Source organism: Hippocampus zosterae, chromosome 1 (assembly GCF_025434085.1).
Source record: "Hippocampus zosterae strain Florida chromosome 1, ASM2543408v3, whole genome shotgun sequence".
NCBI classification, from domain to species: domain Eukaryota; kingdom Metazoa; phylum Chordata; class Actinopteri; order Syngnathiformes; family Syngnathidae; genus Hippocampus; species Hippocampus zosterae.
In genome coordinates this window covers 5,535,422-5,549,894 of record NC_067451.1, presented here as the reverse complement: position 1 = coordinate 5,549,894, position 14,473 = coordinate 5,535,422, and the positions used below count along the sequence as shown (strand labels likewise).

At 45.5% G+C, this 14,473-nt stretch overlaps 1 protein-coding gene across 2 annotated transcripts in view; it reads left to right on the top strand.

The window, feature by feature from the left end:
* The first annotated feature begins 425 nt into the window (after positions 1-425).
* ppargc1a (peroxisome proliferator-activated receptor gamma, coactivator 1 alpha) overlaps positions 426-14,473 on the top strand; it is a 230,716-nt gene continuing 216,668 nt past the window's right edge. For both annotated transcript variants that reach the window (XM_052078355.1, XM_052078346.1), the window contains exon 1: positions 426-675. In XM_052078355.1, the coding sequence (XP_051934315.1) occupies positions 604-675 (72 nt within the window). In that variant the 5' untranslated portion in view covers positions 426-603. The remainder of the gene's footprint in view (positions 676-14,473) is intronic.

Here is a 14,473-nt window from a genome sequence, read left to right as displayed (position 1 = left end):
AAATAAAATCTAATGAGTTCGGGCACCCGTATGCCAAGATAGCGCCGGATTGCGCAAATGAAGTTTTGCAGCAATCTACAGGCCAAAACACCATCAAGGTTTGGACGTACATTCCAGAACAATAGGTGGCGCTGTAACCCCGAGATTTTAGCGATTTTAGCCAATCAGAAGCATGAACTATATTCGTAGCAACAACATTTCATCATTTCGTATCCGTGAACAATAAAGTATTTTTTAAAATTCAAAGTTCACTTGTTCCTGACTATGCCATAGTTTTATTAAATTATTTTCACTTTTACATTTGTAATTTTAACTAAAACACGCATAAAAACACGGACATTTAAAAACAATCACATTTTTGAAACAATTTTATACACTCTGGATGCTTTATTATTTTATCTTGTTTTATTTGGGAAATGGGAAGTGGTGTGGTGGTGGTGGGGGGAGGCACACCATGTGACAGAGGAAGCCGGGGAAGCTGGTCGCTTGCGTCCGCGCGGTAACCGCCCGCCCGTTGGAAGCGAGGCAGGCCGGCCGGAAGAATCCGACACGTCGCTGCGGTGTCGACCGAATTCCGAGCTCGAGTTTCTACCCGGCGAGCAAATGGACGCCGCCCGTGGCCGCCGGAGCGACGACGAGCCAGTCAGTCTCACGTGGGAGAGCCGCTGCGAGCAGGTAGGGCACTTCGGCATGATGCCACCTTGTCTGGCGCACACGTGAACGTGATCTGGTGATGGAATGGAAGCTGGAAAAGCTTGACAATTGAAAACGACAAAAAACGTATGTTTTCTGTTTTGCTGTGAGACGCACCTGAGCTAATTATCTTCCTAATTAACGCCAGGTATGCTCCCCCCAGTTCCCCCCATCCATTAAACTTTCTCCCACAACTATTTGCTCATTTGAAGAAAGGAGTCAATATGTAAGGGGCAGTTAAGAGGATAAAAGGGGTTCCCTGTTGGCTCATGTGAGAGTTGGTTGCCAGGTTTCACTTTCAACCCTCTTTTGATAGTCAAGTTCTCTTTTTGGGCAAAGTGGCTCATGCAGTTGCAGTGTTCAAAAGCATTTTTTAAAAAAGCATTTTCAGACAAAATGTCTATTTAATATCTTTGAGTGTTCAATGTTTTTTGTTCACCGAGCAAATCTCGAGTTGTTTGAGAAGGGCTTGCACTCACTTTGTAATTACAACATGAAAGAGGATTAAAGAAGCACTTAGTGGGTGTCTTAGTGTAACGTCGCAACTATTTAGCAAACAAAAGCATGCAAATGTCTTATTATTGAACGACTTGTTGCACCCATTCTGGGTTTTGTTTTGGGTTACGCTCACTCAACGAATGTATTTTTTATTCGTATTTCTTTAATTGAATTGCTGTTGAGCTGCTGTTGTCTACCAAAAGCAACCTCAAACATGCTGTTTACTGTGTCTCAGAATCCTCTGTGTATATTAAATTGAAGTGCTTTCATTCCACTCTTGAAATCACTTCAAAAGGATAGAAATATGTATATATGTGTATATATATATATATATGGGCTATTACGCAGTGGCACAGAGTACCAAGACTTCTCAACTTTAACCTCTGGCATGTTGGGACTTTCTATGTCATACGGGGACCTCATGAGCCCACGGTTCCTTATCTTGTGCTATTTCTGTCTTGCACTTTGGGGTACTCGTACAACTCCTTCAGTGTGCGCCTTCATTGACACATATCAAGGACGCCGAAAATATAATCATAACATAACGCCGCCAACACAAAGGCTAACGTCAAATAAAATCTTCGCAATAAATAAATTGATGCCAATGCAAGAACCTTAGGAGGCTTTTAATTTGAAATTGGCCAGCGTGGTGGCGTGACGCCTAGCTTGACCTGTTTTCAGTGCCATTACATAGTTGCACAATGCCATCCCGAACTCATGTTCAGTCACTAATTTAGAATGCTACAAAACCACAAAATAATTACGCCGTCATTTTATGATACAGCACTTCAGTCTTCATATATATGTATATTTTGGGGAAAAAGTTGGGTATGTTTCTATTTTCCATTTTGGGGATGTACTGTATATATGAATGAATTGAATTGAAATATTGTGTCCAGTTGCCTTCTTGTGAAAGCAGGTCATCTCATCCTGCGCAACTTTGTTGCTATAAAGCCCCCCCCCCCCCCCCCCCTTCTCTCCTGTCCCCAAATCCAGCCGGGTGGGTAAATAAATAAATAGGAAGCAAGGCAAATGTTGACAGAGGCCGTCCTTGTGGCCACATTAGCCACTCATGCTTGAGCGGCGGCTAAAAAGCCGCTGCATTATTCAGTCTCGCACACACACACACACACACACACACACACACAGAGGCATGAGTGTCTCTGGACTGTGTGTGTGTCTGGCCCTGAGAACACTTTTTGGGGCACATGCCTTCACTTTATGGGCAGAGCGGCACTGCACGATGCCTAATTAGCATCAGCCTCTCTTCTTTCTTGGGGGGCTGCTGTCCATGGTGCTGAAAAAAAAGTATGGGCTAAAACTTTCAGCCCATACTTAAAAAATTATTATTATTTTTTTTAGTTTTGGTTCGACAACAAAACAAGTCATGCTTCTTAGATTATTACGTTGTCAGAATTTAGGTCAAGGTAGAGCGAGACCACAGAGGAAACTGGATGAAAAGTTGCCATTGTGGTCAGCAAAATTGTCACGGTATTACCCGGTATTGTTCATAGAAATTTGTTAAAGGGAGCGACACAAGTTAAAAAAAATTGCAAGCATTGCTGAAGCAGCTATCCTCAATACGATACAACATTTAAGAAAGTAAAAAAGAAAAAATATTCACATTTGGGTGAATTTCAAAATAAGACAAAATGCATAAATAATAGCTGAAAGATACAGTAAATCACATTAAAAACAAATATGTAAAAATAAAAGAATATTTAAAAAAAATCCAAAATATGTAAAAAATAAAAAGAGCAAAATTAGCCATTGGAAAGCACTGGGAAACTCGGTTGCAAGCATGTAATTGTCGATAATTGCAGCTGGCTGGTAACAAAGTGGATGATCTTACTTTCGATTGGCCCGCTCTTTGCATCTTTCGTATTCATTCGGTCGGCCTGCGTTGGCACTTGGTGGAGCAGCCATCGATTTGTGTGCGTGTGCGTGAGTACACGTGCGTGAGCGTTGACTACCTTCAAGATGGCTGGCAGCACAGATAAGAAAAACGACATTTGGGAAGCCGCATTATCTACTGCGCCATCGGCAAACTTTGGTTCATGGCTTCAGTCCACGCTTGCCCCCGAGGAGAATACTTTTTTTTCCCCCTTTACTTTTCTCCCTGCTCATCAATAAGTGTAGTGCACGCCAGCTGAAAGCCTTGCCGTACTCTGAGCACCGTAGCCAGCGACAAATTGAAGGTACGGGTGGATAATTATCTCATTGAAATTTTGAGGAAGTCCCGATACCTGCTCGCCATCTGGGTGCAACATGTTAATGTCAGCGCTTTTACTTCCCGTCAATGGAGAAAAAAACCTCAAAAAACAAATGGCTGAAGAATTGAACACCAGGACGTACAACAATACAACCTTGAGATGCAAGTTTAATCCCGAAAGTGTCAACACTCGTATCTCAAATACATTTTCCCTGCTGAGAATAATGTCCGGTCCAGCTTCCCACCAAGAAACAAACATTTATGTTGTTGTTGCAATATGGAAAAACTAACATGCTATAATATTGTACAGTATAAAAACAACAATCTGGGATTCCTTGTCCCCGCAACCTCGGTTAAACGGAAGACAATGCGATGAGGAAAACAAGAGTCAGAATATAAGTGAGTAGAATTGAAATAATTGATCAGTTTGTGCCCATTAATTTCATGCTGCAATCCAGTTGAGTGGGCTACTCCTTCTGGTGTACCAACCTTGGCCACTGGGAGGTAGTGCAATGCAGTCAGGCAGCCAAATGAAGAAGAAAACTTCCTCTCTGACGACAACTACAATCGGTTGTCATTAGTCATTTTTCGTAAAGGAGGAAAAAATATATGCCTTATGAGCATTGTTATATTATGTCATATCCGTAGCTCAAAACCTGTTGATGCTTTTCATCTGTCAATGGTGTTTTGCATCGTTTGTTAGCATTGAGCTAAGGCGCCATTATATTGTGATTGCATTGGAAGTATCCCATTAAAAAAAGGTCAAATCAGTTTAGATTTTTTTTTTTGCTGTGGCACTTGAGCAGACTGAAGAGGCTGCTCAGGCTGTGACGCTCGATGAAAATAATGCCGAGGCTTTCTCACATCCGCTTCCCGTTTGCCTGTGATTGCCTGTGAAAAAAAAGAGGCTCCTTCTTTTTCCTCGCCACTCAACAATCTGTTGATCCCTGGCGGAATCTTGAGATGAAAGGCGGCGACGGCGTGAAGCATCCTTGCTTTTCTCACCGGGAGGTAAAAAGTACTCCGGCAAAACTTTGACTGGCACAATGAAGCGTTATCAGCGTCGGGCCTTTTTTGATGGCGGCTCGGAAACTATCGCATCGCCTCAACCCAGGCCTTTGACACCCCCCACCCCTTGCCAAGGTGTTCCTTTTGATTACCTCCGCAGCAGATTAATTGCTTTTCTGAACCCCCACCCACCAAACGTCTGCTGGCTGCACCAAGTGGATGCCTGCCAGAATGGGAGGGGGGGGGGACCCCTCCAAAATAAAAACAAATCTCCATTCCTGACCTTCCTTGCCTTACTTTGCCTCCGTCGTCACGATTAGCAGCATCAGCGATGTTCTCTCTACTTTTGGGGGAGGATGATGAGCAGATAAGGAGCTTCGTCTTCTCAATTCCCGTTTCATCGCGAATACGCACTCGCCATTCAGTTCCTTTGAGTGCTGTGTCTCCTTGTCTCCTTGTCCTTTTGTAAATATGTTGTACAAGTTCAGTAGACTAGTGCCATAGAAACAGAATCGTGCACATGACTGCTATTGGGGTCCAAAGGAATTATTCCGTATTGGCCCGAATATAAGACGGTGTTTTTTTGCATTGAAATAAGACTGAAAAAGTGGGGTCGTCTTATATTCGGGGTCTAGACATTATACCCATTCACGACGCTAGATGGCGCCAGATATCAATGAAGCGAATGCTGAACTTGACTCCACAGGCCAAAGTGAACCCCTGCCACGAAGGATAAAAATAAAAATAGAGGTAGCATGAAGAGGAAAAATAAAAAATAGTGGTAAGAAGGAAAAGAGAAGAAAACAATAGAAGAAATAACAGAAAATGGAGAAACGTAGCGACGATCTGGAGAAAAGTGGGTCGAAGATCGGCCAGGTCAACCGGCAGCTGAGGAGACGTTATGATGTCATTTACATTTCAAAAACCAGAAGCCATTCATTTACGAATGGGATTGCACTTTAGATTTCAATGAGGCAAAATAACATGCTTTTCTCTCAAATATATTGTTATAATCATTTGTTTCAGATGTTTTAATTAATTTGTTGTTCAAAAAGTCTGTTTTCAAACTTGAGTCTTGAAAAAGAGAGGGTCGTCTTATAATCAGGGCCGTCTTATATTCGGGCCAATACGGTACATAATGGTAGAAAAAAATTTTGGGGGCGAAAACACACAAATACGAGAAGATCAAAACAATTCTGGAATTTTCTTTTTCCTAATAAATCATCAATGAACCTACAAAATATCCTTAAAATAACTCAAAAATATTTCAAACTAATACAAACAATATTTGAAAATTACGCAAAGTATTGGCTGAAAAATCAAGAAACAATTAGGAAAAAATATTTGATGAAATGAAGAATATCGCCATGGAAACAGAGCCATCTTGGCCTTGAGTTGTTGCTGGTGAAGCAATTTCATTTTATTTTGCCCAGGCATCTTTTTTCTGCTTGCCTTTGAGACATACACGTGTGCATCTCCTCCCCCTTTTCCACTTTCAGGACATCCTGAAAGCGCGTCCTGGGGGTTTGGGGCGAGGCGGCAGGAGGGGTGTGTGTCAATGATTTATGCTCTCCATTTTGCGAGCAGTCCACCAACAGCCGCCATTTGGGCTCAAATGCTCTCGACGATCAACTGAAGCCGGAGTGGCTTGGTTCAAAGTTCCCGCGGGTACAAAGAGTCCTTCCAAATGCTCCAAATTGGCTTTTGAAAGATCGGAAAAGTGCATACATTTTGGATCTGGGCTGTTGAAGTACTCAGAATTCCGTGTCTCTCTTTCAAGTGTCTGAGGAGACGATATTTAAAAGGAAGCTCATATGCAAGGAACCACATTTGGTCACTTAGTCAAAATGGACGCCACATGCTTTGATTAAGTTAAAATTTCCGTTCAACCATTTGAACTAATTAAAAAAAAAAGAACATTCGCACACGAGCAACACAAAAGCCATCGAATGTGTCAAACTTGAATTTCATCCATTTTGAAATCTTCTTCTCCATTGTCGTTGTTTCTTGTTGTTGTTTCTTTTCCGACTCGAGTCAAAGTGAAGTTTAGGCCGCTTAATTGGTTCAGGTACCGCAAAGAGCGCCGCGGGGCTCCTCTCCTACAGACGGTCCACCCACGTCAAGTGCAAATCAGCATGTGATGAGCGCACTGACTCATCCGCCGGCTCGCCAACAGTGCAGCCTTTGTGGTGTTGATGATTCTCGGCCTCAGAACAAAAGAAAATAAAACCACAATGGCAAAGAGTTGAGCTAATTGAGCTGGGAGGCCCGAGGAGGTCTCCTGAAGACCCTCGCTCGCTGCCCATGACCTTTCTTTTCATCCACTGTCGTCTCTGGATATCTTAATTGCTCTTCAATTGTTTCTCAGTCGAACAAGGAAGCATATTTTAAGGGTTCGGTATTTCACATAGACACTTAGCAACTTAACGGATTTCATTTGGAACCATACCTCCTCAAAATGTACATGCCAGCGCAGTGCCGAACCTTAAAATACAGTTTTGTGTTGGACCCAAGTGTTGACCAAAAATACATAAAAGTGCATTACACTAGGATGTTTTAATTCAGTGATAAGTTCAGCTACCACTAGAGGGAGCCTGTGTACCACACTTTGCGAATCACCGATATAGGTCCCTAACTATATATATACAAAAATATACATATTGAATGAAGAGGTTCAGTAGCGACAATATATATATATATATATATATATATATATAAAATATTGTTTTCTTTTGGACTTTTTTTTTGCTTCCCATAAATTAGTGGTGTCCAGGTTTTCAAAGCAAACATGGTGAAGCAGCATTTAGCTGTCATGCTGGACAACATCCAGGTTCATTTCGTTCCCTTCATACCTTTTGACCTAATTATTCATTAATAATTTTCACCGTACGATCTTTTAGGTTGTCTTTCCTTCAAACGTCTTTCAGTCTCTGGTTTGTAAGTGTGTTCAAATGAAAATTCTTTCAGTAATTTTACGACGCTACTTTTGTCCTGCTTTGCGACTGTTTTCAGCTGTTCTGTTTGGAAGTGTTTTTAGGTGTTGTTGCCTCGGTTGTGTGACGCACATGTATTTGCCTTCAGTATAAAGTGTGCTATACAAATGAAGTTGCTTTGCCTTGCCGATTTGGCTTAGCATTCAGTTCCACTCGATGGCTGCAGGGGGAGCCCCGAAACCCGATTATTCCATCTTTCCTCGTGTACATTCAAAGCGTGACGCCCGTGCCCGTGCGGCGTAGCGTTAGTATGGCCGTGCTCCATGCAACAGCTAAAACGGGCTCCATTGTGTGCATCACGGCCCACTAGCTGACAACAAAAGCAGATTATGTGTTCTATTTGAGGCATATTAAGATGTAACATGCCGCCGGATGGGCCCGGCGCGGCCCCCCATAAAAGCCGCCGGCAAGCTGCTGAGATGGAGACTCTGCGCCGTTTTCCGTCCTTTTAGTTGCACTCGGGGACTGATTACGAAGCGGCTAAGGGCCTTTACCTGGAAAGTCACTTTCACGTCCTGCTCCGCCATTTGTTAGTGTGGCTAATGTCTCATTAAGCCTCGCAGAGGGGAAACGTTGTGCTCTTTGGGTGAAGGTTACACTCCCAAAAGCTCGAATGATAATCGCCGTGCCACAAGGCCGATTTGTGGTCGAGCGTCATTAACCCGTCATATCGTCGCGTTATGTCCACCTTGCCGAAATAGGAGCCAAACACGGGTGCTCGGGGGCAAGTGCGTGACGCCTTTTGAAAGTACAGAAAAAGGAATAAGCAGAGAGCGGTCTCGGGGCTCGCTGGGAAATTCTACATATTGTGCATGATAATTACAAAGCAATCATAAGCTGTTTTTGGTAAACAAGCCAAAGGCCTGCGCTCTTGGCCTGAGAATAATTAAAAGATGCACGAAAACCCCCCCCGCCCATCCCGAAACGGGCGAGGGGCTGCTTAACACGCGTGCAATTTGGCATTTGCTCTTCTTCCATTTCAGTGGAGGCGATTGCTGTTTTGGGTGGTGGAGCCAAAACATGGATGCCCTCATTCATTTGGATTTTTTTATGGGGCGAGGGGGGTGGGGGAACACAGGAAATGTTCTTTATGCCCACGTTTTCTCTTATTCACATGTGACAAGCTATGTTAACACTGTTGGGCATCATGCCCAATTAAGACTTTTCGTCTCATCCGATCTTCGTACGTAGTTGTTGACATTAAAAAAAAAAGTGACTTATAAGGCGAATGGATTGCATCCGTGAAGTGAGTGACACACATTCGCTGAAGAAACACCACAGCATGTCAACGCAGTGTTTACAGACGTTAAGTATGGCCCCTCGTCTAAATCTTACTCCTGACACATTTGTCACCATTAAATTTCTTTTCGCCACTTCATGTGTTTTTTTTTGTTTTTTTTTCTGCTCGCTTGTCCGCCTTTGTCTTCTCGCTCTGTCTGTTGAACAGTTGTGATGTGACTTGCCTTTGCACGATGCACAGGTCAGGCGCGTCCACGTACGAACGAGACTTGGATTTGAAATATCGGAATTGTACTGTTCACATTGAAATGCCAAAAGATCCAAGTGACGTATGTGAACATAGTTGTCGTTCGGGCTGCCGATCAGCTAATGCGGAAAACGGAACCACCTGTTGCTTTGGCACGGAGATTGGGAGTCAGCCAATCGTAATCAATAAGGTCCTTTCCTCCCCGAGCCACTTTGAGTTGACGGGTCATGCCGTCCTCCCTACCTGATGACTGGCGAGGTTTTTATCACATGAAGCGCAGACATGGTCACCTTACCCCAGGACTCACTTGAGAGAATTCCATTGGAAATCAATAAATGCCCTCCCCCTCTCTGCTCTTTAATAGTTTTTTTTTTTTTTGGGGGGGTTAAAAAAAGAGCTTCTTGTTAGCGGCGGGCGGTGTTGCATCGTCAGCCAGGACGGCTTGACTTTGATTCGCTTCCTCTTCCGGCACTCATTGTTTGTTGGCACGATTCGGATACGAGAGGCAGCTCGCTCAACATTTGCATTGCCCCAAAGGTCAGACGTGGGTCACATGACGTGACTCACATCAGATTTCAGTTAAAATCAATCACCAGTCTTGCGAGTGATTTTCTTTTTTAACCTATTCCGCAGAAAACTATTATTCATGATAACAACTTTTCACAATTCATTCATACCATTGATTTAATGAGTTTATCGATTTATACGAATTGAGCTTTTGCGTCATTGTTTCGGTAGTCCCATAACTTTACACTATACGATACTCTTACTTCTCTTTCAATGACTTCTGTACCTATCCCCTTTTTTTTCAAATTTCAAACCAATTTTTTTCAAACCTTTTTTTGAAAATGTTTTTGGAATGATATTTTTGTGCACCCTAAACACAATGTAATATATTTTTTAACCATCCATCCAATTTCGAATCCGCTTATCCTCACAAGGGTCGCGGGGGATGCTGGACCCTATCCCAGCTATCTCCGGGCAGTAGGGACACCCTGAACCGGTTGCCAGCCAATCGCAGGGCACACATAGATGAACGACCATTCGCGCTCACAATCACACTTGGGGACAATTTTGAGTGTTCCATTAGCTTACCATGCACGTTTTTGGAATGAGGGAGGAAACCGGAGTACCCGGAGAAAACCCACGCAGGCCCAGGGAGAACATGCAAACTCCATAAAGTTAACCAGCACGCAATTATTATTTTTTAAAAATAACCCCAATTATTTTTTTCTTTGGCTTTCATATTGTAAATAATGGTAAACATGCTCTCCATGGGGATCGACACGTTCACGACTCACTGGTAGCTGGTCAAACATGACCGAAGCTTCATGTCCGTTATGCATTTAAATGGGGAAATAATCTAACAGAGAATACGAAGACGATTTTGGAGACCCTTAAAACACGGTGTTTGTGAGTATTTTAGTAAAGCTAACGAACAATCGGGCAGATACTGAATACAATGAGGTGAATGCATGCATGTGCGATTGAGCGAGATGACTTGACTCCTAACTTTACGGAGGATACGAACATGTAACGAGAGTCGTCTGAGTCGTTCCTGCCCAGCCGTAATGATTGTGAAGCCTTGTTGGTGGCTACTGTTGTTAAAAAATACACTCAGAGTGCCTTTTCCTCTCCTGGAGCAAAACAGTGATGTGGCCTCCCCCAGGGAAGACTAGCCTTTTCTTAGCACTAGCGTCCTGCCTCCTGACAAGGAGAATGTCGGCAGAGCTGCGAAGAGAAAACGAATAAAAGTTTGCCGCACAGCTTTTTAATTCTACGAAGTACCGCCATTCAAATCTCCCGTCAAATTTACATATAAAGTGTTCAATCATCACACTTGTGTGCGAGAGAGTTTGCTTTTGTTTTGAATGGATTGGACCGGCACGGCGTTTAGTGTGCGAGCGGCGCAGATAAGAGCGGTATAAGCAAATAGTGCAGCTGAGTTGTCTCCCTGGCACCTCACAGGATTTACGGCGCGAGTCCGTCGAGCCATCAATCAATCGTGACGCACTCCAAGGACAACTTTGTCTCTTTATGCAATTTGTAAGGCTGTCCAGTCAAATTGATTCCTTAAGCACAAGCCGTCCGCCAAAAAAAGAACATTAACCTCCCGTGTTTGCCGTAAACAAGACAATAAATGATACCACTGCTGCCTGTCAGCGCACCCCAACGACGAAAAAAGAGAAGGGTGACAAACAACAAGATGAACAGTGATCGCAGGAGTGATTGATTAAATGGGATTTAATGGAACACCGTTATCAATGGTTCTGGCATTGTCCTCCATTCTTCATGCCACCGAAACACGCTGGCCTCACGGTTGTAAATTGTTATGGCTTGGCGATCCGCGGTTGCCTCGGCAACCGCAGAGCCACTATTCTCCCTTTTAAAGAGGCCACTCTGCCAAAACACTTTTAATTTGTGGACAAACGGGGGCAGAGTCACCCGAAAAGCAAAGCGTTGGTCGCACCCGCGTCGTCGATACGGCATTGGCATTTGCCGACTCCTCAGCCTGGAAAACCACATTTCACTGAAGGAATACACTGCGGCCACCTCCACTGGGACCTTGCCGCCACGTCTGCAAGCCCCGAGGCCTTTTCCCGGTTGGATGTGCCCGGAATGCCTCCCCCAGATGTCTGAGCTCCTCACCCGAGGATGCAGATCAGCCTTCAGTTGCCATGTTCTCAAAACAACGACAAATAGAAATATATGAAGCTTGATCCATCCATCCATCCATCCACCCATTTTCGAATTGGCTTTATCCTCACGAGGGTCGCGGGTGTGCTGGAGCTTATCCCAGCTGTCTTCGGGCAGTCTGCGGGGCACACCCTGAACCGGTTGCCAGTCAGCCAAGTGCGGGGCAATGGAGCTCTATGATGAGGATTTTTTTCAAATGTACAGCTCTAAAGCAAGCATTTTACCGGAACCCTCTACAATAGCGTGTCTCACCATGAATTAAAGGTGGGAAAAGTGTCGCTCACCAAAAAGCTTTGATGGGTGGCACGCACAGTTGGGGGAAAAAAAAAACAAGTGTTCATTTCAGTTTGATCAGCGCAAGTGTTCGGCGGCATTGGGGGCGGAGGAGTTGTGCGGGGGACCCCGTTCCGAGGACTCGCTGACAAACGGCGATGCGACGTGTCAGCCTGGCTGCACATTTTGTGCGTGTGATAAGACAAATCTAGAGGGAGGGAGATCCAATATTAGCAACAAGAGCGTTCGCTTTATACAAAAGAGAGTTCTCTTTGGATGAGACGTGATTTGGCAGTCGCAGAACCAAGTGGGAGAGATCAGTTTACAAGTTATTTCTTTTTATTTTCTAAGGCCGTGAACTCACCTGGCTTTGCAAATTTTTCACAAAAAAAAAAATCAAAACCTTGACGCATAATATGGCTCTAATTTGGATCCTGCCACAAGTTTGCTCCTTGCACCAACTGTCATCTGAGGGATGAAAGTGGACCCGAAAAAGCAGCGAGGCAAGTAAACAGGCTTTACTGAACAAAGTAGATGAACAAAATCACTTACAGGCGAACACTGGAAAAACAAAAGTCAAAACACAAAGTCCCGAAAATGCTAAGAAACCAAAGTAACAAACAAAAAACGATGACAGAAGAACGAAACGACGTGACAGCAACACAAGAATCTGACCAAGACTGACAGAAACAAGGGAACTAAATACAAGCAAACTGAGAAGACAACGAGGAACACTTGGACAAAACACAAAGAGCTGAGGGAGCTGATTGATTGACACAAGGGACTCGGATGGCGCACCTGCGAACAAAAACAAACAAGGAAAACAAAAGCACATGAGGAAACAAAACTATGAAACAAAACCAAATGTAATCTGAACAAAAAACGAATCATGGCAGTACCCCTCCCTCATGGGACGAATCCCAGATGTCCCAAAGTGACCCGGTGGCAGCCGCAGGAACGGGAGCAGGTGGCGGCCGCAGGACGTACGCCGCTGGAACAAGGACGGGTGGCGGGCGCAGGACGTGCGCCGCCAGGACAGGAACAAGCTGCGGCCGCAGGAACGGGAGTGCGTGGCGGCCGCAGGACGTACGCCGCTGGAACAGGGACGGGTGGCGGGCGCAGGACGTGCGCCGCCAGGACAGGAACAAGCTGCGGCCGCAGGAACGGGAGTGCGTGGCGGCCGCAGGACGTACGCCGCTGGAACAGGGACGGGAGGCGGGCGCAGGACGTGCGCCGCCAGGACAGGAACAAGCTGCGGCCGCAGGAACGGGAGTGGGTGGCGGCCGCAGGACGTACGCCGCTGGAACAGGGACGGGTGGCGGGCGCAGGACGTGCGCCGCCAGGACAGGAACAAGCTGCGGCCGCAGGAACGGGAGTGGATGGCGGCCGCAGGACGTACGGCGCTGGTACAGGGACGGGTGGCGGGCCCAGGACGTGCGCCGCCAGGACAGGAACGAGCTGCGGCCGCACGATTTGCGCCACTTGAACTGGGATGGGTGACAACTTTGGAATATGCACTGCTGGAGGCAGGTGGTAACGGTATCAATTGCCTCCGGGCCTCCGGGGTCCCTTCTTGGTCGGATCTTTCCGTCACATGTGCCTGATGCTAGTGGACCCAAAAAAAAGCAAGGAGGCAGGAGAAGAGGGGTGTACTGAACCGAAAGGAAAGAAAAAAAAACACTGGAGTCAGCTCGTCTCTATCCTGATAGTTTAGGGCAGTGCGTCAAGAATGGCCACCGATTTGAAAAACAGAACAAAACAAACGCACCTTCTTTCTCGGCAAACAAGGGTTATTTATTCACTCTCTGGGAGGCAAAGACGGCAGTGCTGACAAACAATCTTATGATGCAGTCTTCATGTCAAGGCCGGATCCCCCATCCCCACTCCGCCCCAGCCTACCCCGTCGCCCTTTCCTCTGTCTCCTTCCCATTCTTCCAGCCTGCAGAATGTCTCCGTCACTTGTCACAGTCCCTTTTCCCTAGCCACGGGCCCTGTTGACACAGGAATCCGTCACTCCTCACACGGGACGTGTTGGCGGCCATTACTATTCATGAGGCGGTGTCATCTACTCTGTCACCCCGTTGTGGGAGGGGGAGAGGAGTCTGTCTGCAAGGCTGCCTCCCCACCTCTTTATCAGCCAGGGGTGGCTAATGAGAAGCACCGAGTTAATACCGCCACTGGAACCACAATGTCTTTAAACCTCTTAATTCATTTAGTGGCTTATAATTGAAACCGGGGGGTTGAACCGCACTCTGGACACAGCTCATTGTCTTGCAAGTCCTGGCGGTTCGAACTTTGAAGTTTTTGCGTGACTTTACAGGCGTACTCGCGCTTGAAAATTGTACGAGATGTGAACGATCTTTGGCCAGATGGGCCTGTCCAACCATGTGTCTCACTTGCACTTAAGTTGAAAACTGCAGCCTCGGCTAAGACTAGGGAACCCGCTGGATGTGGCGACGTGTAAATTAAAAGCGCCCTGACTTAGGCATCACACACTCGAGTGTTTAATCAGCATGCAGTGAGCACTGTGCGCTCCAAAAGCGGCAGCTCTTACTCTTGCGCACCACCCTCTCATCCTTCATGCATATTTCTTGCCACAGCTTGCGTTGGTGT